The sequence below is a fragment of the Saccopteryx bilineata genome, chromosome 3 (assembly GCF_036850765.1).
Source record: "Saccopteryx bilineata isolate mSacBil1 chromosome 3, mSacBil1_pri_phased_curated, whole genome shotgun sequence".
Lineage (NCBI taxonomy): Eukaryota > Metazoa > Chordata > Mammalia > Chiroptera > Emballonuridae > Saccopteryx > Saccopteryx bilineata.
Genome location: NC_089492.1, coordinates 2,527,556 through 2,552,296, shown reverse-complemented (window position 1 = coordinate 2,552,296; position 24,741 = coordinate 2,527,556). Strand labels below are relative to the sequence as shown.

At 55.5% G+C, this 24,741-nt stretch overlaps 1 protein-coding gene across 2 annotated transcripts in view; it reads left to right on the top strand.

Moving 5' to 3' along the window:
- The window catches only part of DENND3 (DENN domain containing 3), a 50,729-nt gene extending 28,738 nt beyond the window's left edge, over window positions 1-21,991 (top strand). Inside the window, exons 14-23 of one of the 2 annotated variants that reach the window (XM_066265579.1) lie at window positions 943-1,199; window positions 2,387-2,557; window positions 3,393-3,522; window positions 5,023-5,130; window positions 6,754-6,893; window positions 16,547-16,707; window positions 17,324-17,460; window positions 20,489-20,601; window positions 20,677-20,811; window positions 20,957-21,991. In XM_066265579.1, the coding sequence (XP_066121676.1) occupies window positions 943-1,199; window positions 2,387-2,557; window positions 3,393-3,522; window positions 5,023-5,130; window positions 6,754-6,893; window positions 16,547-16,707; window positions 17,324-17,460; window positions 20,489-20,601; window positions 20,677-20,811; window positions 20,957-21,157 (1,553 nt within the window). In that variant the 3' untranslated portion in view covers window positions 21,158-21,991. Of the gene's footprint in view, window positions 1-942; window positions 1,200-2,386; window positions 2,558-3,392; window positions 3,523-5,022; window positions 5,131-6,753; window positions 6,894-16,546; window positions 16,708-17,323; window positions 17,461-20,488; window positions 20,602-20,673; window positions 20,812-20,956 lie in introns of both variants that reach the window. The other variant, XM_066265578.1, reaches the window with a different exon arrangement.
- Window positions 21,992-24,741: the final 2,750 nt, after the last annotated feature.

Genomic DNA, 24,741 nt, shown 5'->3' with positions numbered 1-24,741 from the left:
AGCACTCCACACCTAGGTGTGCAGGGGCATGTGACAACACGGCCCCTCTCAGGGCACACTGGGTGAGACTGGAATGTGGGGTGTGGAGGCATCTGGGGCCTGCCGTGGACGAGGAGCCCCGAAGTGTTTGCACAAGGCAGTGGAGCCCCTGCTTGTGTCTGGTAAGCAGGCTGGGAGCGGGGTGGGCCATCTAGGAGCGGCTTCCTGCGCAGGACAACGGTGGCGGATGGACCGAGCTGGGGCGCGGCACGGAGACAGGACAGAGCCAGGGCGGGAGATCAGAATGGGCCGGACCTCCCAGCGGTCGTGTGGTGTCGTGCCAGGGTTGTGGGGCGCGTTGTGCGGGGGTGGGGTCGTCCCACCTCTGCGGAGCTGGGCATGAAGACATATCTGTAAAGGGTGCCGCGTCCATCAAGGTCACCTTGGTCAATAGTAACAGAAGTAATTCGTTCGCTCGTGTAACCGAAGATAGTGAGCTGGCTTCTAGCACGGCTTGACCGATCCCGGGATGGGAACGTCGCCAAGGACCTGGTCTCTGCCGTTAGCTTCATCCGGGCACTGGCTCCCCTCCTGGCCCCGAGGTGGCTGCCACCAGTCCTAGTGGTGGCACAGATCCTTGCCACCATAGTGTCCTCGTCCCCGTGTTCCCACCGGATGTCCTAAGTTATAGTGACTACCTGGGTTAGGTCACAGGAGGACCCCCGTCCCTGGTCAGGGGCTGGGCAGGGGAAGGATAGCTGGGCTGGGTCTAGACCCAGTGCCCACCCTGGGCACCTCAGGTTGCAGGGCACGGGAGGGGAGAACGCTCTCCCAGGTGTTGTTTCCCGTCCAGTGGGCGAGCACTGGCGCCACCTGCTGCCCCGTTCGGGGACTGCGCTGGTTCTTCAGGGAACGTGAAAGTTCTTGCCGTAAGAAATCTCTCTTTTTCTCCATAAAACTCAGGACAGCAGAAACTGATCGACCCAGAGACCTTCAGAGATTTCTACACCTGCTGGAAGGAGACGGAAGCGGAGGCCCAGGAGGTCAACCTGCCTGCGTCGGTGATGGAGCACCTAGACAAGAACGAGTGTGTCTACAAGCTGTCCAGCTCCGTGAAGACGAACCGCGGCGTGGGCAAGATTGCCATGACCCAGAAGCGCCTGTTCCTGCTGACGGAAGGGAGGGGCTACGTGGAGATCTCCACCTTCAGGGACATAGAGGTGGGCGGAGCCGGTGGCCCCGCGGTCACGGTCACGGGATACTCTGCTGCCCAGCCAGTTTCTGTCCTTTCCCCGGGGTGGGGGTGGGGGAGTCCAAGTCGAATCGGACTCAGCTTGTGCCTGGTCTTTATTTTCCAAACCCAGGCGCGCTGGAGGTGTGCTTTTTGCTGGCTGTTCAGAGGCCGGGAGGCAGGGACCCCGCGGTGCTGTGGCAGGTGTGGGGCCATGGACCCATCTCTTGTGTGGTTCCCACCGGCTTTCTTTTTTTTAATTTAATTTTTATTTTTTTTCAGAGACAGAGAGAGAGTCAGAGAGAGAGGGATAGACAAGGACAGACAGGAAGGGAGAGAGATGAGAAGCATCAATCATCAGTTTTTCGTTGCGACACCTTAGTTGTCATTGATTGCTTTCTCATATGTGCCTTGACCACGGGCCGTCAGCAGACCGAGTAACCCCTTGCTTGAGCCAGCAACCTTGGGCTCAAGCTGGTGAGCTTTTTGCTCAAACCAGATGAGCCCGCGCTCAAGCTGGCGACCTCAGGGTCTTGAACCTGGGTCCTCTGCATCCCGGTCCGATGCTCCATCCACTGGGCCACCGCCTGGTCAGGTGTTCCCACTGGCTTTGCTCGACTTGCCCCCTGAACCCACAGGGAGAGCTGCCTAAGGAGGTACAAGAAGGAACCCCGTGTACACGTGTGGACGAGGCTGTGTGTGGACAAGGCCGTGTGTGTGTGAGTCTGTGTGGACAAGTGTGTGTGTGTGGACGAGTCCTTGTGTGGACGAGTCCGTGTGTGGACGCGTCCTTGTGGATGAGTCCGTGGATGTGTGGATGTGTTGATGAGATCTTGTTCGTTTCTGAGGCCAGAGTCACATGGAGGCTCCTGCCCCTGCCGGCCCCTCCACTCCCTTCTGGGAACAGGGTCATTTCAGGGTCTTCTCTGTCCTGCCCGGACCCCTCTCCCGCCCACCAGCAGCCCAGCGCTGGCCAAGCCCCAAGGGCTCTGGGCCTGCTTTCACGCAAGGACGGCGCCCGCAGGCCCCTCGGCGTGTGTGGATGAGGACGGCGGTGTCATTAGATGGCCACCGCTGCTTGATTGCCCGTCCTCCATGCCGCCCGTCTCAGCCCGTGTCCCTGGAGGGGAGGGTGTTGTGCGCTCACTGTCCCCCTCCCTTTCTCTGCCTCCGCAGCAAGTCAGGAGCACCACGGTGGCCGTCCTGTTTCTCCGAATACCCACCTTAAAAATTAAAGTGGTGTCCAAGAAGGAAGTCTTCGAAGCTAACCTTAAGACGGAGTGTGACCTGTGGCACCTGATGGTGAAGGAGATGTGGGCTGGGAAGAAGCTGGCGGATGACCACAAGGTCCGGGGACAGGGCTGCCCCTGCCCCCCCCCCCGCCCCGGCACCCGCCTGTCCCCGGGGGAACACTCGGCCCCTAGAGCTCAGCGGCCTCGGTCTGGCCAGGAGGCCCCAGAGAGGCCACGGTTGGCGAGACCCAGTAAAAGGCCTTGTGGGTGGCTGCTCTGTGTCCCCCTCGTGTCCCCGCTTCCCCTATTCTGATGACGTCCCAGGAGTGGAGGGACGGGGGCTGGCCTCGGCAGGTCCAGGGTGTCTGCGCTGGGGGCTGGCCCCGGTCTGGGCAGAGGCACCCTGGGTTCCTGCCGTAGCGCCACGTTAACGGCCGACTCCCTCATTCACTTCGGGCCCATCGTTGACCGCTCCATGGTCACAGAGGAGACCGTGCACAGCGGCAAGGGAGGGAAGACATGGGGGAAACGAGGTGTTGTGTCGAAATGGCAGATGAGACAGGAACACCGTCAGAAAACGGGCCGAGAGCGTGGACAGGGAGCTCCCCCGGGGACGCGTGTGTAAGACGCCCCCTGGTCAGCGAGGTGGGCGACAGCAGCTCCCGTCGCAGCGGCGGACGTCAGGCAGACCGCGTGTGCAGTGGGGAAGTCACTCGGGACGGGGTGTCCTCATCACGGGGGGTGCTTGAGACGCGGATCCCGAGCGAGCGACTCTGTGTGGCGTGGGCGGGGCCGCCGTGACCACGCAGGGCACCTGTCTCCACTCTGAACAGCCGTGGGACATGACGTGACGTGAGGTGACACCCCTCCCGGGCTCCGGCTGCTCGTGCTGCGTGGAGAGCCTAGTCCCTGGGACGTCGGGCCGGCGCTCAGGGACCTTGTTTCCACAGGACCCTCAGTACATCCAGCAGGCGCTGACGCACGTGCTGCTGATGGACGCCGTCGTGGGCACGCTGCAGTCGCCCGGGGCCATCTACGCCGCCTCCAAGTTGTCCTACTTCGATAAGATGAGGAACGAGCGTAAGAGCCGCTTCCTGACTCGCTTTTGTCTTGGGTGACATGCGTTGTGTGTCACCCAGACCCACAGTCGGCAGACGCTTCTCTTCTGCACTTTGTAAATCTGGCTGTCCCGTGTGCCTGTTCCGCCCCTGTCCTCGCCGCACCTCTGACGACCGCCCGACCCTGGGCGCTCTGCTTCCCAGGGTCCCATCCCCTGGGGTCACATCCCCCGGGCTCAGCCAGGTCTCCCGTCAGCCGGCGCTACCCCCCGACCCTGGGCGCTCTGCTTCCTGGGGTCCCATCCCCTGGGGTCACATCCCCCGGGCTCAGCCAGGTCGCCCGTCAGCCGGCGCTACCCCCCGACCCTGGGCGCTCTGCTTCCCGGGGTCCCATCCCCCGGGGTCACATCCCCCGGGCTCAGCCAGGTCGCCCGTCAGCCGGTGCTACCCCCCGATGCTGGACGGCTGCAGTGTGTGCCCTCACGGGGTGGGCTTGGGAGGGTCCCCACTTCCCGCTGTTGGCACTTGTGCTGGGAACACATCTGCTGGGAAGTTTGTTTGGCCGTTTCTCTTGCGGCTGCAGCCAGGGGCTCTGGTGTCCAGAACGTCCCAGCATGAGGACACACCTCGGGAGCGTCTTCATTTCAGCATGTTCGGCCCTTTGCCACCTCTGTCTCTGCTCCCTCAGGCTTCCTGTCCCGGACTCCCTCTCTCCTGGACAGTCAGATGCTCCGGTTGTCACCAGACGGGCACCCCAGGGTGGCCTGGGGGAAGCTCTTGTCAGTTGTCTAGAATGAGATGTTGAACGTGGTCTTTTTTCACAGTTAGAAGCAAAATCGAGCCAACCCTGCAGTTGGGTGTTAGAGCCCCCCCCAAACTCATGCCTCATCTGCGTGAAGTCCGCAGACAGTGCCCGGACGTCCTGCTGTCACCCAGCAGGGGCAGCTCCCTCTCAGCGGGCAGAGGGACACCCGCCTGGGCTCTGTGTGCGCCTGGGTCCCTCGTTACAAACCAAGAACTGGTTTCCTGTCTGTGGCGCTAGTGGGGCCTGGTGCCTGTCCCAGGTCACGTTAGTAGCTCATGGTGGGAATTCTGAAAACTCACTTCTCAAGTTCTCACCCTCCACCTGGTGGGGGGGGGCACTGGCCTCCCGGGCGGGGCAGGGATGCTGGTGAACACCCTTCCGCGCTGGGACGGCCCCAGCCAGGCTGAGGGCCCCGTGTCCCCAGTGCCGAGGCTGAGCAGCGGCCCCTGGCTCTGGGGACTCCTTAGTTGTAGAGACACGTTTTCGGTCCTCTCTGCCAGGCCCGGGGTGACGGTGGCGTGCGGTGGTCAGGCTGGGGAGTGGGAGGGAGGCTAGCCAGCCGCAGGCCCTGCGTGGCTTTGCCCCGGGGTCTGCTTCCAAAGAGCCTCAGCTCACAGACTGCGAAGTCCCCCCGGGGCCTCTCCCGCAAGCCACAGCGCGCCCGTCGGCTACGGCGGGTTCCGAATCGGCACACCGACCGCGGTGTCTGTGTTTCAGTGCCCATGGCTGTTCCCAAGACCACCTCGGAGACCCTGAAGCACAAGATCAACCCCTCGGCCGGAGAGACGGTCCCGCAGGCCGTGGACGTGCTGCTGTACACGCCAGGTACGCGGCTCCCCTCGCCCGTCTGGTGTCCGCACGGTTGGACGCGTGCAGACTCGCGTTCCAGGGCCACGGGACGGCGACGCAGGGTGAACGGGGCCAGGTGGGTTCTGTGTGACCCTTCGTGACCGTCACCTCGCGGGGGCCAGACCCCAGGGAGCCCAGGGGAGAGAGGGAAACGGGCCAGGCGCTCCGCCCGGGGCCCGCGCCACGGTGACCGTCCCCTGACTCTCCGTGGTGGTGCGGCTCACAGAGCACAGGCGCTCGCGTCCTCTCCTGTGCACTCAGTCCGGCCCTGTGGTCATTGTCCCAACGTGACGACACCCCAGATTCCCGTCTCAGGACAACACGCTTCCTGGCAGGACGGCCCTGTCTGCACCCAGGAGTCTGAGCTGCCTGCGGCTCGCGTCGGGATGAGGCAGAGGAGACGGCTGCGGCCATCATCTAGGGAGACACAGGCCGCCCGGGTGTCGAAGGTTTAACACCGTCCGAACGCTTCGTTGACTTCTGACGTCAGAGGTGCAGCTGCCGCGCTTCCCTGGAGGGTTTGGCGTGTTGAAGAGAAAGGCCAGTGAGGCCTGGCACACGGACCCCTCCCTGGAACAATGACAGAGGGGGTCCACAGCTCAGGGCTGGGGACAGTCGTCACCAGGAACGGCGTGGGGACGTTGTGCCTCGTGTGGGTAACGTGGAGCTTGTCTGCTGCTTGGATCATAGTCACCCGTCCCACATGGACTGAAATCCCAGCAGAAAACCCGAAACAGACGTCAGCAAAGCCCGTGGATGGCTAGAAGGCCACGGAGAATGTGGCCACGAGCCCGTGGTGAGGAAGACACTCTGTATATGAAATACACCGTCGGGACCCACAGAGATGAAGATGGACGATGCTGACGAGGTGACGTGTTTTACAAAGACACTCTCCAGAGCGGAAATGGGAGTCACAGCTGCGAAAGGACATTCCTACACGCAGCCTACACGCAGCCTACACGCTCGCGTCTGGGATAGAAAGGGGAAGGAATGGAGGGGAAGAAGACCAGCCAATTCAGGGGCGGTGAGAGGGACACGCTTCACTCGGGGTACCCAGCTGGCCAATTAGGGCCACCAGCCTCGTGAGCAATTACGGAAATGCATATCAGCCACAAGGGAAAAACCAAAGTCTTCACCCGTCGGAACGGTCCAGAGGAGGCAGACTGACCACACCCGCTGGCGAGGGCGGGGCCGGGGCTCCGCCGCGGTCCAGGCGGGCGCGCTGGGTGCGGGTGGTGCTGCTGCCCGGTCCGCGCTCACCTCCCTCCTCCCTCGCTGGTGCCCCTGCCGCTCCTGGTCCCTTGCCCCTAAACACCCCTGGGTAATAAGCTCTCTGGTGCCCCCCTCCCCCCGGTCCTGGCTCAGTGACGCCGCTCACCCACGTGCCCTCTGACTTGTCGGTGTGGGTGGGTCTCTGACCGGAGCCAGCGAGCTCCCAGGGCTCTACGCTCCCTCCGGGGAGGGCACGGTGGTCCTGGTGGCACTGGTCTTTGTGCCCTGGGCGCTCAGCATGGCGCCTGGCGGGGCCTCCTGAGCCACAGGCACAGCCCCGATGCCCTGCAGGGGTTTCCTCCACACGTTCTTGGGCTTTCTCTTCAGGGCGGCTTGACCCGGCAGAGAAAGTCGGAGACGCCCACCCCAAGCTGTGGTGTGCCCTCCACGAGGGCAAAGTGGTCGTCTTCGACGCCTCATCGTGGACCATTCACCAGCACTGCGTCAGAGTGGGCACCGCGAAGCTGGTGAGTAGGCGGGGCGCCGTGAAAGGCACACAGTTTTCGGCGAGCCTCCAGGATGAGCTGTGGTCTTAGACGGGGGCCCGGGGGCCCGGCCACGGCGGCAGGACCCTCGGTTCTGGAAGTGGGAGGAGATGTCATTTCTCGCTTGAGTTCTTAAATTCAATGTCAGCTGGTTCCAGCCTTTACTCCAATGTTCTTCTTCACATGAGCGGGTGAAAGCCACCCCCCACTCCAAAGTGTTCACCTGGACTTAAGTGACATGGAGCTCACCAGGGCAGACAGACACTTGGAGTTTTAACGTGCTTGGGGGTGGAAACCAAGAACAATTTAAGTCAGATTTGCACGATACTATCATCTCTTGGTGGAGAAATCTTAATCCTTGGAGCTTTTAGACTGATTGCTTTTTTTGGCTTTGCAAGATGTTTTTTTTTAATTAATTTTAATGGGGTGACATTGATAAATCAGGGTAGATATGTTCAGAGAAAACATCTCCAGGTTATTTTGACATTTGATTATGCTGCATTCCCATCACCCAAAGTCCAATTGTCTTCTGTCACCTTCTAACTGGTTTTCTTTGTGCCCCTCCCCTCCCCCAACCCCCTCCCCTCTGCTCCCCCCTCCCCATAACACCCACACTCTTGTCCATGTCTTTGAGTCTCATTTTTATGTCCCACCTATGTATGGAATCATATAGTTCTTATTTTTTTCTGATTTACTTATTTCACTCAGTATAATGTTATCAAGGTCTATCCATGTTGTTGTAAAAGATCTGATGTCATCATTTCTTATGGCTGAGTAGTATTCCATAGTATATATGTACCAAAGCTTTTTAATTCACTCGTCCACCGATGGACACTTGGGCTGTTTCCAGATCTTCGCTATTGTGAACAATGCTGCCATAAACATGGGGGTGCATTTCTTCTTTTCAAATAGTGCTATGGTGTTCTTGGGGTATATTCCTAAAAGTAGGATAGCTGGGTCAAAAGGCAGTTCGATTTTCAGTTTTTTGAGGAATCTCCATACTGTTTTCCACAGTGGCTGCACCAGTCTGCATTCCCACCAGCAGTGCAGGAGGGTTCCCTTTTCTCCACATCCTTGCCAGCACTTATTCTGTGTTGTTTTGTTAATGAGCGCCATTCTGACTGGTGTGAGGTGATATCTCATTGTGGTTTTAATTTGCGTTTCTCTAATGATTAGTGATGTTGAGCATTTTTTCATATGCCTGTTGACCATCTGTATGTCCTCTTTGGAGAAGTGTCTATTCATTTCTTTTGCCCATTTTTTGATTGGATTGTTTGTCTTCCTGGTATTGAGTTTTACAAGTTCTTTATAAATTTTGGTTATTAACCCCTTATCAGACGTATTGTCAAATATATTCTCCCATTGTGTAGTTTGTCTTTTTATTCTGTTCTTATTGTCTTTAGCTGTGCAGAAGCTTTTTAGTTTGATATAGTCCCATTTGTTTATCCTGTCTTTTATTTCACTTGCCCTTGGAGATAAATTGGCAAATATATTGCTGAGAGAGATGTCAGAGAGCTTACTGCCTATGTTTTCTTCTAAGATGCTTATGGTTTTATGGCTTACATTTAAGTCTTTCATCCATTTTGAGTTTATTTTTGTGAATGGTGTAAGTTGGTGGTCTAGTTTCATTTTTTTGCAGGTAGCTGTCCAATTTTCCCAACACCATTTGTTGAAGAGGCTGTCTTTACTCCAATGTATGCTCTTACCTCCTTTGTCAAATATCAGTTGTCCATAAAAGTGTGGGTTTATTTCTGGGTTCTCAGTTCTGTTCCATTGATCTATATGCCTGTTCTTATGCCAGTACCAGGCTGTTTTGAGTACAGTGGCCTTGTAGTATACCTTGATATCCAGAAGTGTGATACCTCCCACTTTATTCTTCCTTTTCAAGATTGCTGAGGCTATTCGTGTTCTCTTTTGGTTCCATATAAATTTTTGGAATATGTCTTCTATATCTTTGAAGTAAGTCATTGGTATTTTAATCGGTATTGCATTGAATTTATAAATTGCTTTGGGTAATATAGACATTTTAATGATGTTTTAACCTAACCATGAGCATGGTATATGCTTCCACTTGTTTGTATCTTCCCTGATTTCTTTTATCAATGTTTTATAATTTTCTGAGTACAAGTCTTTAATCTCCCTGGTTAAATGTACTCCTAGGTACTTAATTTTTTTGGTTGCAGTGGTAAAGGGGATTGCTTCCTTAATTTCTCTTTCTGACAGTTCATTGTTAGTATATAAAAATGCCTCTGATTTCTGAGTATTAATTTTATATCCTGCCACCTTGCTGAATTCATTTATCAGGTCTAGTAGTTTTTTGACTTTAGGGTTTTCTATATACAATATCGTATCATCTGCAAATAATGATAGTTTTACTTCTTCTTTTCCAATTTGGATGCCTTTTATTTCTTTTTCTTGTCTGACTGCTGTGGCTAGGACTTCCAGAACTATATTGAATAAGAGTGGTGAAAGGGGGCACCCCTGCCTTGTTCCTGATCTTCAGGGGATTGCTTTTAATTTTTGCCCATTGAGTATGATGTTGGCTGTGGGTTTGTCATAGATGGCCTTTATCATGTTGAGGTGTGTTCCCTGTACTCCCACTTTGCTGAGAGTTTTGATCATGAATGGGTGCTGGATTTTATCAAATGCTTTTTCTGCATCTATTGAAATTATCATGTGGTTTTTCTCTTTCCTTTTGTTTATGTGATGAATCACATTGATTGATTTGCAAATATTGTACCATCCTTGCCTCCCCAGAATAAATCCCACTTGATCATGGTATATGATTTTTTTCATATATTGCTGGATCCGGTTTGCTGATATTTTGTTGAGGATTTTAGCATCTAAATTCATCAGGGATATTGGCCTATAATTTTCTTTCTTTGTGTTGTCTTTGCCTGGTTTTGGAATCAGAATTATACTCGCCTCATAAAAGGAGCTTGGAAGTCTTCCTTCCTCTTGAATTTTTTGAAATAACTTTAGAAGGATAGGAGTTAGTTCTTCTTTGAATATTTGGTAGAATTCACTTGTGAAGCCATCAGACCCAGGTCTTTTCTTTTTGGGGAGATTTTTGATAACTGTTTCAATCTCATTTGTTGTAATCGGTCTGTTTAGGTTTTCTGATTCTTCCAGATTAATTTTTGGAAGATTATATGTTTCAAGGAATTTGTCCATTTCATCTAGGTTGTCTAGTTTTTTGGCGTACAGTTCTTCATAGTATTTTCTTACAATATTTTGTATTTCTGTTGTGTCAGTTGTTATTTCTCCACTCTCATTTCTAATTTTTTTATTTGAGTCCTCTCTCTTTTTTTCTTGGTGAGTCTGGTTAAAGGTTCATCGATCTTCTTTACCTTTTCAAAGAACCAGCTCCTGGTTTCATTGATCCTCTGTATCGTTTCTTTAGCCTCTATGTCATTTATCTCTGCTCTGATCTTTATTATTTCCTTCCTCCTATTAGCTTTGGGCTTTACTTGCTGTTCTTTTTCTAGTTCTTTTAGATGCAGAGTCATGTTGTTTATATGAGGTTTTTTTAGCTTCTTGAGGTATACCTGTAATACTATGAACTTCCCTCTCAAGACTGCTTATGCTGTGTCCCATAAATTTTGAGTTAATATATACTCATTATCGTTCGTTTCTAGGAATTTTTAAATTTCTTCTTTGATCTCATTGTTAACCCATTTATTATTTAATAACATGCTATTTAGTTTCCAAGTGTTTGAGTATTTTTCAGTTTTTCTGTTGTGGTTGATTTCTAGTTTCATTCCGTTGTGATCAGAGAAAGTGCTCGATATGATTTCAATCTTCTTAAATTTGCTGAGACCGCTTTTGTGCCCTAACATGTGGTCTATCCTATAGAATGTACCATGAGCGCTTGAAAAGAATGTATATTCTGCTGATTTAGGATGAAAGGTTCTGAAGATATGTATTAAATCGAGTTGATCTAGTATGTCCTTTAAGTCTGCTGTTTCTTTGTTAATTTTCTTTCTTGAGGATCTATCTAGTGATGTTAGTGGAGTATTGAAATCCCCTACTATTATAGTATTGCTGTTGATCTCACCCTTTAAATCCATCAAAGTCTGCTTTATATATTTAGGTGCTCCTATATTAGGTGCGTAGATATTTATAACAGTTATATCTTCCTGTTGGATTACTCCTTTAATCATTATGTAGTGACCTTCTTTATCTCTTACTATAGTCTTTGTTTTAAAGTCCATTTTGTCTGATATAAGTATTGCTACCCCAGCTTTTTTTTCATTTCCATTTGCATGAAATATCTTTTTCTATCCTTTTATCTTCAGTCTATGTGCATCTTTTCTTTTAAGGTGTCTCTTATAGACAGCACATGTATGGGTCCTGTTTTCTTATCCATGCAGCTACTCTATGTCTTTTGATCGGATCATTTAATCCATTTACATTTAAGGTTGTTATTGATATGTAATTGTTTATTGCCATTTTATTCTTTAAAATTGTATTCCTCTTTTGCTATATTCTTTTTCTCCTTTGATCTGTTTACAACAGGCCCCTTAGCATTTCTTGCAGCCTTGGTTTGGTTGTAGTGAATTCCTTGAGTTTTTTTTTTTTTTTTGTCTGGAAAGCTTTTTATTTCTCCTTCAATTTTAAATGATAGCCTTGCTGGATAAAGTAGTCTTGGTTGTAGGCTCTTGTTCTGCATTACTTTGAATATTTCTTGCCATTCCCTTCTGGCCTCAAGTTTTTCTGTTGAGAAGTCGGAAGTCATCCTTATGGGGGCTCCTTTGTAGGTGATAGCCTTTTTTTCTCTAGCAGCTTTTAATATTTTCTCTTTATCACTTAGCTTTGGTATTTTAATTATGATGTGTCTTGGTGTAGATTTCTTTGGGTTTCTCTTTAATGGAGTTCTCTGTGCTTCTTGAACTTGTAAGATGTTTTGCTGCCTTAATTGAAGGAAGTTTTCAGCTATGATATGATTGAACAAAGTCTCTATCCCTTGTTCTTTCTCTTCTTCTTCAGGAACCCCTATGATGCGGATGTTATTTCTCTTCATGTTGTCACAGAGCTCTCTTAGAGTTTCCTCAGACTTTTTGAGTCTCTTCTTTTTTCTGCTCTGCTTCTGTGCCTTCATTTATCTTGTCCTCTAACTCGCTGATTTGAGTCTCAGCTTCATCCATCCTGCTTTTAATTCCTTCCATTGTGTTCTTGATTTCTGATATTATATTTGTCATTTCTGACTGATTCTTTTTTATTATTTCAATATCGGTTTGTTTGTTTTTTGTATTTTTCTGAAGCTGGAAATGGGGAGAGACAGTCAGACAGACTCCCGCATGCGCCCGACTGGGATCCACCCAGCACACCCACCAGGGGCGACGCTCGGGGCGTTACTCTGCCGCGACCAGAGCCACTCTAGTGCCTGGGGCAGAGGCCAAGGAGCCATCCCCAGCGCCCAGGCCATCCTTGCTCCAATGGAGCCTTGGCTGCGGGAGGGGAAGAGAGAGACAGAGAGGAAGGAAGGGGGGGTGGAGAAGCAAATGGGTGCTTCTCCTATGTGCCCTGGCCGGGAATCGAACCTGGGTCCCCCGCACGCCAGGCCGACGCTCTACCGCTGAGCTAACCAGCCAGGGCCTCAATATCCTTTTTTATATTTGCTATCTCTTTATTTAGGTGTTCGTAATGACCATCTATTGTTGTTCTAATATCTTTGAGTATCCTAATAATCATTATTTTAAACTCTGCATCTGGTAATTTGATTATATCTGACTCATTCAGATCCTTTTCTGGGGATTTCTCTTGATTCATTTGTGTTGCATTTCTCTGCCTTCTCATTCTGTGTAAAAGAAGGTTTTGGCCACTGGAGTCCACTGGGTGTGGCCTCTGTGTTCCCTAGGTGTGGTCTGTGTGCAAGCTGGCCACTCCCTCTGCTGCTGCTGCCTAGGGCGTTCGGGTATGGGCATTGCCAGTGCCTGCCCACTGGGGCTGTTGCTGTGTTCTCTACCTCTCCTTCACGGGAGTGCCTGTGATCACGTGCTTGGTGTACAAGCCTCAGTGGCCTTGGCTTTCACCCTGCTCCAACAGTGGCGTTATGCTCGGCCCTGAGGGCAAGGGTGAGCACCTTTGTTCAGCTGCAGGTCTCCGCCTGATTCCAGGCTTTCACCCCACCCTTGCAGGAGGAGCCCGCTTGTGGGAGGGCTGCAAGCCTTAGCTCCACAGGCCGGGCGGGACTGCGTGCCCATGCTCAGTAGCAGGACTCCGCCTGTTCTGGGCTTTTGGCTCCACCCCTGTGGGAGGAGCTGGCTCCTAAGTCAGGCCACAAGCCTCGGTTCTGCGGGTGGGTCAAGGCTGTGCTCCTGCGCCCTTGCTCAGGGTGGGTCTCTACCCCTTCCAGGGCTCCTGCCCTTCTCCCGCAGGCTAGATTACAGACGGCCAGCAGCTGGACTTGACCACTTTTGCATGCCCCCTCCTCCCCAGCTGGGCAAGACTGAGCTCACACCTGGGCCTCGGTGGCCAGCCGGCTTCTGCCCTTGCCGACAGAACCGCGCTTCTGTGTCCTGCTGCCAGCCGCCCTTGGGCGAGCCCTCAGCCCTGTGGGTGGGGGTGCTGCAGCTCAGACCCTAAGACTCACTACTGTAGTCCCGAAAGCTCCCTCCTTCTAAGCAACTCTGCTCTGAGTGCCGCGGGAGAGCTTGTTTGGCTGGTGTCCTGCTTCCCTTTGCTGGTATTGCTATTTCCAGGGGAAATATTTGCTTCAGATTTGGGGAGTGACTTGTCCCAGAGGTTAGGGTGGCTGTCTTTCTCCCTGTGCCTCCTAGATTACACTCTCTTCCTGCTACTCTGGTCCTCTCCTCTCTCCCCGTTCCCTGGAGCCCCAGGTGAGTGGTTGTGAGAGGTGTTCTGTGTGGTCCCTTTAAGAATTCTGGGTATGAGAAATCAGTCTCTTTTTCACAAACAGTATCCTGAGTGTTTCCAGCTAAATACTGTCCATACGCCTCTTCTAGGCTCTGGGGCTGCAGGCTGGGGCTTTGTTCCTGGGGCTCAGGACCCTTCCCTCTCTGCTAAACTCACTTCCCGCCATGCGAGTCTCTCCCAGCTGCCGTTCACTCCGGGGAGCTGGGCAGCCCTCTCTGCGTTTCTGCTTTTTCTACCAGTCTCGGTGCGGCTTCTTCAGTGTTCCTTGGTTAAAGAGTTCTCTTAGTTTAGTCCAAAGTTGGTTTTTCCAGATGATGGTTCTTAAAATTAGTTTGTAATCCACATTGGTTCTGGGAGGTGCAAGTTGGTACGTCCGCCTGCTCCATCGCCACCTTGTCTCTCCCCTGATTGCTTTTTTTTAAAGTTAGATAAAATTAATTCCTGCAAACCCTGCCCCCTTCCCTTCCTCCATCACACACACAGATAGCCAAAGACAGGTTTCAGACCTGCAGCCCTCAGACCCACAGAAATCTGCCCACTGTTTACCAGAGACTTCTGAGGGCCCTGTGTGGATCTCTGAAAATCGCTCCTTACATCCCACAATGCGTGACAAGTGTCCGCCCTACACACACACTCCAGGGCCTTAAGATGACCCAGGGCTGGGGCGTTGCAGGAGAATCCTGGTGTTTCCAGGCAAGAAGGTGACCAGACCAAAAGACAAGGCGCTATGACCGCCACCCCGATGGTAAAGTGACAGGGTGTAAGATACAGTAAAGTAGAACAGTTAGTGGAACAATGCTTTAGACCAGACAGTCAAGCCAGGAGTAATTAAGGGAATCGTTCTTAGTCTACACTTAACTTTGTTCATTCTCAGTTGCAAGCATTTCAAAGACTTTTTAACGTATAGTAGAGCAGCGAGCACCAACTGGAAGCAGAAGGCTGTGTGTGCTCACCACGCCTGTCACCTCTGCGTCAGGCCAGGTCATGAGGCGGATGCTGTCCCAGCTGTGAGAGAACGTCTCCCTACTGGTTTTTCTTTCTTTTGTTTTTTAGCGAGAGAGAGATGAGAAGCATCAATTCTTTGTTGTGGCACCTTCGTTGTTCATTGATTGCTTTCTCATTTGTGCCTTGGCCAGGGGGGAGGGTGCAGGAAGACTCCAGCAGAGCCAGTGACCTTGGGCTCAATTCAGCTACCATGGGGTCATGTCTATGATCCACGCTCAAGTTGGCGACCCCGTGGCCCAAGCTGGGTGAGCCTGTGCTCAAGCCGACAACCTCGGGGTTTCAACCCTGGGCCCTCCACATCCCAGGCTAATACTTGATCCACTGTGCCACCGCCTGGTTGGGCCCTGCTGGTTTTACAGAGGAATTTTGTACTGTTGAACAAGAAACCAGCCTGGATAATTGTCCCAAGATGCTGCGTCCTCTGAAACTTGAAGATCAGAGTAGGCGACGCACGGTGGCTGTGAGCCCTGAAGGAATGGCGTTCTACTAAAATGGTGCCGACGCCCAGGGAGGCAGGTGCCTCTGTTGGAAGGGCTGTTTTATTTATTTATTTTTTATTTTTATTTTTTAGTTTATTGATTTTAGCCAGAGAGGAAGTGGGAGAGATAGAGAGAGACAGGAACATAAATCTGGTCCTGCATGTGCCCTGACTGGGGATTGAACTAGGCAACCTCTGTGCTTCAGGTTAATGCTCTTACCAGTGGAGCTATCCAGCCAGGGCTGGAAGGGCTGTTTTAAAAGCGAGTGGTTGTGAAATCAGTCAGTGAGCATCTTTCTCAGACTTTATCTTCGCTGGTAACATCAGGACCCTCCACTTTTGTAAGCGCTCTGTTCTGACATCAGTGGCAACCTCGTCGATGCCCGTCGGAGCTGGTGTGCGACTGGCCCCAGCCCCGGCACCGTGGTACCTCGTTCTGCTCTACGACACGTGCGTGGGGAAACGGAAGGCATCTGTTCACTTACCAGAAAAACGCCACACGTGCTGTGAAGGCAGCCCAGGCGCTCAACACGAGGAGGCGGGGCCGCTCGCCCAGGGTCCCTGTCCCGCCGATGCCCGTGGTGGGGGGCAGAGGGAGGGACTTTCCAGCGATGCGGTGGGCTGGCCGAGGGCTCTGCACGCACGCACAGCTGCATCTCACGTGTTTTTAGTTGAACCTTGTATTACGAGTTTTGGAACCCAATGCCATCTCGGGCTGCAGGAAGGTGCAGGAGCCCCTGGGTTTGCAGATTCCACGACTGCCGTTCACGTGCTCGCTAGAACCTGTCATGCCGAGACTTACACGCAGGGCGCCCTCGTGGTGACGCACAGAGGGGGACATGCGAGTTTCTGGGTGCGGAGGTCCCAGCCGAGGTGGGACAGGTCAGCGCCCAGCCTCATCCAGGCGCCTCCTGTAGACAGGTGTCCTTTCCGTGCCCTGTGCAGGGCCAGGGCTGGTCCTCACACTTCTGTGCTCTGTACTTGGTGCTGCGGCTGTTGGAAGGGGCCCCCACGCGTGGAGCCGAAGGACTGTACCGAGTTCCCCAGGGAGGAGGGCGGAGCCGTGCCTTCGGACGGGGCAGGAGGGTGGGTCAGCTGCTCAGACACGAGGCCAGTGTCGTTGGCCGGGAGCTCTGTGTTAACGAGTCAGCGGTTCATAGAGGATCCGATGTGCCGATGACAGTGTGAACAGGAGCCCCCTGCCCGCCCCCCAGGAGCGGCGGCGGGACCCCCGTGAGTGACGGGGCCGCCCCCATTCCCCCGCTGTCCACAGAACTGCATGGCGCTGGTGGAGCAGAACCAGGTGTGGGTGGGCTCCGAGGACTCCATCATCTACATCATCAGCATCCACAGCATGTCCTGCAACAAGCAGCTCACTGACCACCGCGCCAGCGTCTCGGGCCTGGTGGTGCAGGACGGGCCGGAGGCGCCCAGGTACGCGCGGCTCTGCGGGAGGAGGGCTCGCTGTCGCTGTGGATGGCTGGTCACCTGTAGGGCCAGCATGGTGAGCGAAGCGGATCTGGGATGAGACGTCAGGTGACCTTGGTCCATTTCTGGTCCGGGGTACAGAGAGGCGTGGCTCTCCTGCAGGAACAAGTGGGGGGTTTCCGCTGGTTCCCTCCACCACCTTCCCCCTTGCTCCCTAAGTCTCAGGGGTGCTGTCTGTGCTCAGTCAGGGGGACGTAAGGTGCTAACGATCTGAAGGTAAGGGCCATGCCTTGCACTGGCTAGAGCCCACCCTTCCCACAGGTGCCAGTCACCCACTGGGCTAACCCCTGAGCCTGGGCAGGGGGAGCGCACGCGCTCTCCAGCCCTTTGTGGAGGGGGTGACATTGTAGCTTATAAGGTGCTGTTGCGGTTGGGCTCACAGACCTGCCTTTCCCCACTGACTCGGTTACATTTTAACGGAGGCTGCCTGTCATTCAGTCCATGTTGCCAATCATGAATGGCAAATTTGTTCGTGACTAGATTAGATTACAACGGGAGGTGGGGGTGGGGACACCCTCAGGTTTGTTCGGGGTCCAAGTGGAAAACGTGTTTGTGCCTCCAGCCAGGTGTACTCGTGCAGCGTGGACGGGACGGTCCTGGTGTGGAACGTGAGCACGCTGCGAGTGACCAGGAGGTTCCAGCTGCCCGGCGGGGTCGGCCTCTCGTCCATCAGCCTGCACGACGGCTGCCTGTGGTGCTGTGAGTCAGCCCCCTGGCGTCCACCTGGGCCCCACCCGTTCCAGGGAGAGCAGAGGGAGCGCTGGGCCGTGTGCTTCGCTTTACGTGTTTCCAGCCTCTTGTTCTAGAAGTGCGCCGTCTCCTACTGCTCTGGCCCCTTCTCACTGCACCCTGCTCCCCCCGGGTCCCCACACACAGCCGACGGGACGCCCCTGGGGCCCGCCCCTCCTCCCCCTTCTCTCGCTCTGCCCTGCTCCCGGCGTGAACACAGCCCCTGTGCCTCGGGAGTCCTGTCTGTGGGGCCCACGGGCGACCGTGGCGGAGGGGAGTCCGGGAGCTGAGCCCGCCTTTGCCAGGGGTGTGACGGGAGACTGAGCATCTCAGGGCACAGAAGCCGCCGGCACGTGAAGTCTTACCCAGTGTTTGCTGGAGGACACGGGGGGTGGCCACTAATGCTTTAGTAGAATATTCTACATAGGGTCACATGCACACAGTGTCCAGTTCTTTTTGGCTCTGACAACAGCAGACGCCACACGGCCTGCCAGCAGTTAATATACAGAGAGCTCTGCCATCCCGGCTAGACGTCCCGCGGTGCCCCCTGCGGGCTGCGCCCCTCCAAGGCACCCCTGTTCTGACTTGCTACTTGGGACCCGTTTTGTTTGTTCCTGAGCTTTCTGTAAACGGACACCGGGGCACATGTCCCTTCTGTCTGGTCCTGATCAGTCATCGTGACGCTGCTAGGATGGACCTGTGCTGACCCAAGCACCGGGAGCCGAGCAGGGCTCCACGGACGGGGCGCCACGTGGGTGACCCGTCCTCCAGGGCATCTTTGGAGAGATGCCTCTGCCCACTGGTCAGCTCACACTTTCCACGCTGCTAGTGAGATAAGTGCCCGGAGGGCTACTCCTGTGGCCTGAGGTCTGGCCCTCCCCCTCCCCCTTTCCCACCTTCTTTCGGGTTGAGTGTCTTTCATATTCAATTCAGAATTGTCCTTTTTCAGCTCCACGGTTTTTGTGTGGCTCCCTCTAGTGGCTGCTGTAAGGGTTGCAATGTGCAGCCGTCCCCGGCACAGTCCCCCTTAAATAACCGTCCCCCCACCGCCGATCCCGGGCGGCAGCGGCTCTCAGTGAGGTCAACCCCTTTGCCTCCGTCCGGCCCTCATGCTGTTGTTAAAGGCAGGATTTTGGTTTCCACGGGCGTGTGGTAAACCGCATACTAACTAGACCGTGAAGGTTTTGACTTCAATGCCTGGTCAGAGGTCTGCGTCTGGGAGGTGCTGGCGGAGCCCGTGGGTCAGGCTGCAGTCTTCGTGTGCATTCGGAGTCAGAGCCAGGCTCCGTCCCGAGGCGGGTGGTGACCCTGGTCAGGTCCCTTAAGCTCCCGGTGTCTGTGGGCAAGCCACCCATCTACCTGAGCGCTCAGGGCTGCGATGCCAGGGGCAAGAGTGGCTCGGGCCTGGGCCGGTGCACACGAGGGGTTACTGACAGCGGCTCTGATGAGACGGGCACCACACCCAGGACACAGAACTGGCCAGGCCAGAGGGTGAGGACAGGACAGGGTGTCCCAGGGGGACAGGCAGCAGGGCAGCAGGAGAGGGCCTCCCCTCATGGGGTCATTTTCTGGAAAAGCCTCCAGATCCTCCCCCTCCCACCTACCAGCCCACCCACACAGGTCACCCCATGCCAGCGCCCCTGCCATCCGGGCCTCAGTGTTAGCACAGGCCGAGCCTGGAGCCAGCTGAGCGGCTGGTTGGAACCCCAGAGGGAACTGTGGCCAGAGGACCTCTGGAGGCCTCCAGGGGGCAGAGGCTTCCCGCAGGGCCAGCATCTGAGAGGGCCCGATTCCTTCACCCACGGGGGTGACAGCCTCCCTGGACACGAGGCTTCCTGCAGGGGGCACTGTGGCTGCCCAGCCTCGGGAAACGCCTCGACCAGCGGCTTCCTGCAGGGGGCACTGTGGCTGCCAGGCCTCGGGAAACGCCTCGACCAGCGGCTTCCTGCAGGGGGCACTGTGGCTGCCAGGCCTCGGGAAACGCCTCGACCAGCGGCTTCCTGCAGGGGGCACTGTGGCTGCCAGGCCTCGGGAAACGCCTCGACCAGCGGCTTCCTGCAGGGGGCACTGTGGCTGCCAGGCCTCGGGAAACGCCTCGACCAGCGGCTTCCTGCAGGGGGCACTGTGGCTGCCAGGCCTCGGGAAACGCCTCGACCAGCGGCTTCCTGCAGGGGGCACTGCCCGGCTTCGGGAAATGCCTCGACCAGCGGCTCCTAGAGGCAGGAGAAGTGACCATGGCAGCTCTGCTTTCCACGACCGAAAGCCCAGATGTCCCGGTCCTCAGGGCGGCCTAGGACAGAGGCTGGTCACTTCACTGTCAGGCCGAGTGCTGGGGGGGCTGGCCGGGGGCCCCCCTCTGCCTCCCAGGCTGCTGCTGCTCCGGCCTCACCCCACCAACCATGCCCAAGGGCAGGGCTGTGTCTTCCTGACCTGGGACACTGGCTTGGTGGCTGCAGCTCGTGGAGCAGGGGTGGGGTCACACGCCACAGACTCGGACAGAAGGACAGGCCCGCACACTCCCGCCGCCCGGTCCCTGCAGACACGGTCACCTCCTCCCCAGGGGCCTGGCTGGGAGGACCTGTGCTCTCGGGATGTGGGTGGAGCCGCCTGGTTTGTCAAAGACATTTGTGCTGAGTGACAGCAGCAGGTGGACAGAGGCACCTGAGCACAGACAGGTGTGCGTCGGTATGGGGGGCTTTTTCTCTAGTGCTTCTTCTCACCACGTCTCCCAGAGCCGGAGACGCAGGCTCCTCCTCCCCGAACGTGGGTTGATGGTCACGTGTGTCCCTGTGAGGAGCAGCGTGGGTGGGAGCGTGGGCGCACCCTCCCCGGGCTGGCGCCGGCCTCGTGTGGCAGAGTGCGGGTCACAGGTGGCAGCTGTGCGGCCAAAGCCTGGGGCCGGGGCCAGTGGCCCAGTCACACCGTCACCTCCCGGCTGCAGGAGCCTGAGGCTGGGCCCTTGCTCTGCCTGTCCCTCAGCCACACTTCCCGGCCACAGGTACCGGCAGCAGCATCGTGGTTGTGGATGGCTCCCTCCGTCAGGAACTGAAGGTCGACGAGAGCTTCAAGGAGAAAAGCACCTCCTTCGTGGCCTTCCAGCTCGTCCCCGAGGTACCGGCAGCGTCCGCCTGCGCGGGCCACAGCCCCCGGCCACGGCCACCGGCGTCATGACTTCTGTCTCAGCAGGGGCAGCTGTGGGCGGCGTGCTCGGGATACGACCACGTCTATGTCTGGGGCCTGCAGGACCTGGCCCAGCCCCCCGGGAGGGTCCACCTGCCCGACTGCTCCAAGATCAACTGCATGATCAGGGTGAAGCAGCAGGTAGGGCGGGGCCACGCCTCCCCGGGGCGCCCGCGGGAAGGACTCGGTTTGGGGCGAGCCGTTCCACCCCAAAGTGTGCACCTCTCGGGCACGAGGGGGTCCTTCCCGGGCCGGGCGCCCGCCTCACGTCCGCTTCTCCTGGCAGGTCTGGGTGGGTGGCTCGGGGCCATCGCAGGGGAGACCCAGAGGGAAGATCTACGTGATTGACGCGGAGAGGAGGGCGGTGGAGAAGGAGCTGGTGGCCCACGTGGACACGGTGACGACGCTGTGCTCGGCGGAGGACAGATACGTGCTGAGCGGGGCCGGCAGGGAGGAGGGCAAGATCGCCATCTGGAAGGTCGAGTGAACGCGGGCACACCGTGCCCAGGGAGCCACGCCCACATGCCCGCTTCCCCGGAGAGGGCCGGCCCAGAGCCCGTCTGGGAAGGGAGGGGCGTCCACGGCAGGGCCTTGTCTGGAAGTGACACTCCTGATTAAAAACTGGACCAGTGGTGGGTCAGGGTGGCTGCCTTCCAGGCAGGCAGCTGGGTCCACTCTGTGGGGACTCAGCTGAGACATGGCGTCTAGCAGGTTCCAGAGTCCACACCCGGCACCACAGCCAAGGGGGAGCCGTCCAGCCGGTCGCACCTGACCTGCAGACGCCGTCCCATCCCTCTCTGGGTTGGCCTCTCCTGTACTCCGTTCACTCGCTCACCAGACACCACGCACCAGGCTCACGGGGGCCCCGCCGCGGACGCAGACGTCCTGTCTGCAGTGAAACTTGGCAGCGGGGGTGTTTGAAGTGACCGCTGTGCCTGCCCCTGCGGTCCCCCATCAGAGCTGGTGACCGAGGCCCGCCCGGGGAGAGGACGAGACTGGGACGAGACTGCTGTGGGGCGGGGCCTGGGGCAGCGAAGGCAAGACTGGGTTTTATTTATTTTCTTTTTAACTAATGCACATTTTTATAATGAAGAAACCTAGAGAAACCTTTTTCTACCCAAGTTCCCTCTAAAACAGCCTTAGATTCTACATTGTCTTCCAGTGGGCTGCTGGCAGGGAGCCCCTCACCAGATACTAACGTGCAACTCACTGCGTGGGTGTCGTGCGTGCACACATATGTATATATATGTAGATAGTGCTGTATTATTTCACTAACGAGGATCTTATTAGCTATAAATAACTAAATATTTGCAAAAACCGACCTTCTGTGCATGTTTACCATGGTGTTGAGGTTTCGGCCCGGTGGCTGGGCACAGGGAGCATGGCCGGCCGGCAGTGGGGCCGCCTCGGGGCCGCTGGACCCCCCCGGGCAGGGCGCCAGCCCTCACTCACCCCGAGGTCTGAGGGGCCGAGTGTCAGAAGCACCTGCCCAGCCTCTAGGATGAGACCCGAGTGCTTGGGAAGGTCCTGACCACAGGCCGGCATTTCGGGGCGTTTGGGGAGTGGGGTGCAGAGAACTGCCCCGTGGCCCCAACCGCCCACCCCCACCCCGCGTCTGCTTACCCATGAGCATGTGTCCCCGACTCCAGGACGGCTCGGCCAGCGGCAAAGGTGAAGGTTGAACTCTGCTTATGTCAACAAGTGATGAGGTCCGGTAAAAGCCTGTCAGAAATAAAGGGTGTAATGCCGCCGCCCACACGGCCGGTATTTTCACCTTGCCAAGGATACACCTGTGTTTCCCAAACACAGACACCTGCCTCCCTCTGTGCGGCAAGCACCTCTGGGAGAGCGTGCCGTCGCTGTCACCGCGGGGCCTTCCGAGGCGGCTCCCACGTCTTCCCGGGCGCCCGCCACGTGCTTGCAACACGCGATTTCCTCTGCTCTCGGGACTTCCAAGATCTCACTCGCCAGGTGTTGCATTTGAAACGACCACAGAAAGCCCAGGGGCTTTCAGGAAAGGAGGGGACACGGTGACGCTGCAGTTGAAGGGGACTCGGACGGCGGCCTCTGTGGGCCCCGCGTCACAGCTGGGCTCCCGCCGGGGGTGTGAGCTGGAAAGGGCACTCCGCCTTCGGGGCCCCCTCCGCGCTCTGGAGCGATCTCGTGGTGTCGAGCTGTCACAGGGCAGCCCCACCGCGGGGACCTGAGCCAGACCCATCCCCTGAGCAGACAGTGACGCCCTCTGCCTTGGCTTTGGGGGCTTGAATCCAATCGGTACCAAAACAGCATCCGTCTTCAGCGAGAAGCGCCTCTGTGCAAACATAGTTGTGCAGTCGTATTTCAGGAGCCAGAAGAGCCGCCCGCTTGCCTCCACCGGGCTGGCACGGCTCCGCCACACCGGGGAAGGCTGGCCCTGCCCCCAGGACCACCGTGGAAGCTGCATGATGATCACACGGTCACGTTCTCATGATTTGCTCTCGGAAGACGTGATCGCACGGCGGCTCTCAGATGCCAGCCTGGGAATCGGATGTCACTGTCACATCTGAATGAGAAGTGCATGACGTGGTCCCTCGTGGGACAGTCCTGAGGAAGAGGAGGGTGGCTTCCGCCCGCATGGCTGGGGGGACAGCAGGGGAGCCAGGCCGAGTTGCCCGGCGGTGTCTGCTGCCCGCTGATGCCTGTATTTCTTACAGTGATGCCACGGGGTCCCCCGGGGCTCACGGACATAACAAGAGCTGGTTTCCGCAGTGTGACCTTGAGCAAGCACAGGTCTCCGGGAAGCTCTGGGCATCTGTGCCTTGGAACAGAGGCAGCTGGGCCCCCAGGGCAGGGCAGGTAGACTGGGCTGGCTCCAGGCCTCCTGGGGGCCAGGCCACATGACCCAGTGCCTATGAAGTGGAGGCATTTTCTTACAGGGCTGGGTTGGAGACGGAGAAGGAGAAGGAGACTCCACTACGGGGCCCGAGAACCACGCAGGGAACACTCCATCCTGGGCTCCTGGCTGGGCTCTTGTGGAACTATGAAGAACAGATAAAAATGGGATAGCTACTGTTTGGGCTAATCAGTCCCTCAGACAGACATGTCCACATCCTGACCATGGATACCTGTGACTGTGACCTTGCTCGGAAAAGGATCCTTACAGATATAATTAAGTTCAAGACCCTAAAGCCAGTTTCCAGAGGAAACAGAGACAGACACTTGCGGGAGAGGCCCCACCACACGTTACTCGGGTGTACATGCGCGTCCAAACTCACAGAACTGCCTGACCAGGTGGTGGCGCAGTGGATAGAGCATCAGACTGGGATGCGGAGGACCCAGGTTCGAGACCCCAAGTTTGCCGGCTTGAGCACGGGCTCATCTGGTTTGAGCAAAGCTCACCAGCTTGAGCCCAAGGTCACTGGCTCGAGCAAGGGGTTACTCGGTCTGCTGTAGCGCCCTGGTCAAGGCACATATGAGAAAGCAATCAATGAACAACTAAGGTGTCACAATGAAAAGATGATTGATGCTTCTCATCTCTCTCCATTCCTGTCTGTCCCTATCTATCCCTCTCTCTGACCCTGTCACACACATACAAAACCCCCCCCCCAAAACTCACAGAACTGTACGTGTACACCTGTGCACATCACTCTCCATAAATTCACCTCAATTAAAAGAAAAAAGATGGCCTGGCCTGTGGTGGTACAGTGGGTCCAGCATCTACCTGGAACCCTGAGGTTACCAGGTTGAAATCTCTGGGCTTTATAATCAATGAACTAAATAAAGTGAAACAACTGTGAGTTGATACTTCTTGCTCCCCCAACCCCTCTCTCCTCTCTCCGTAAAATCAATAAAATATTTTTTTAAAATCACAACAAATCCTACAAGAGTATTTTAAATTTGACGTGAATACATTTACTAGTTTAGACGGAATGGAAAAATTATTTGAAAGACACAACCAAAGTTCATTCAAGAACAAACAGATAACCTGAATAGTGTTAGTTACCACAAAAAAATTTAGCCCACGGTTTAAAACCTTCACATGAAGAAAAGTTGACATAAGGAACTCACTGATCAGTTTTCCAAACCTGAGGA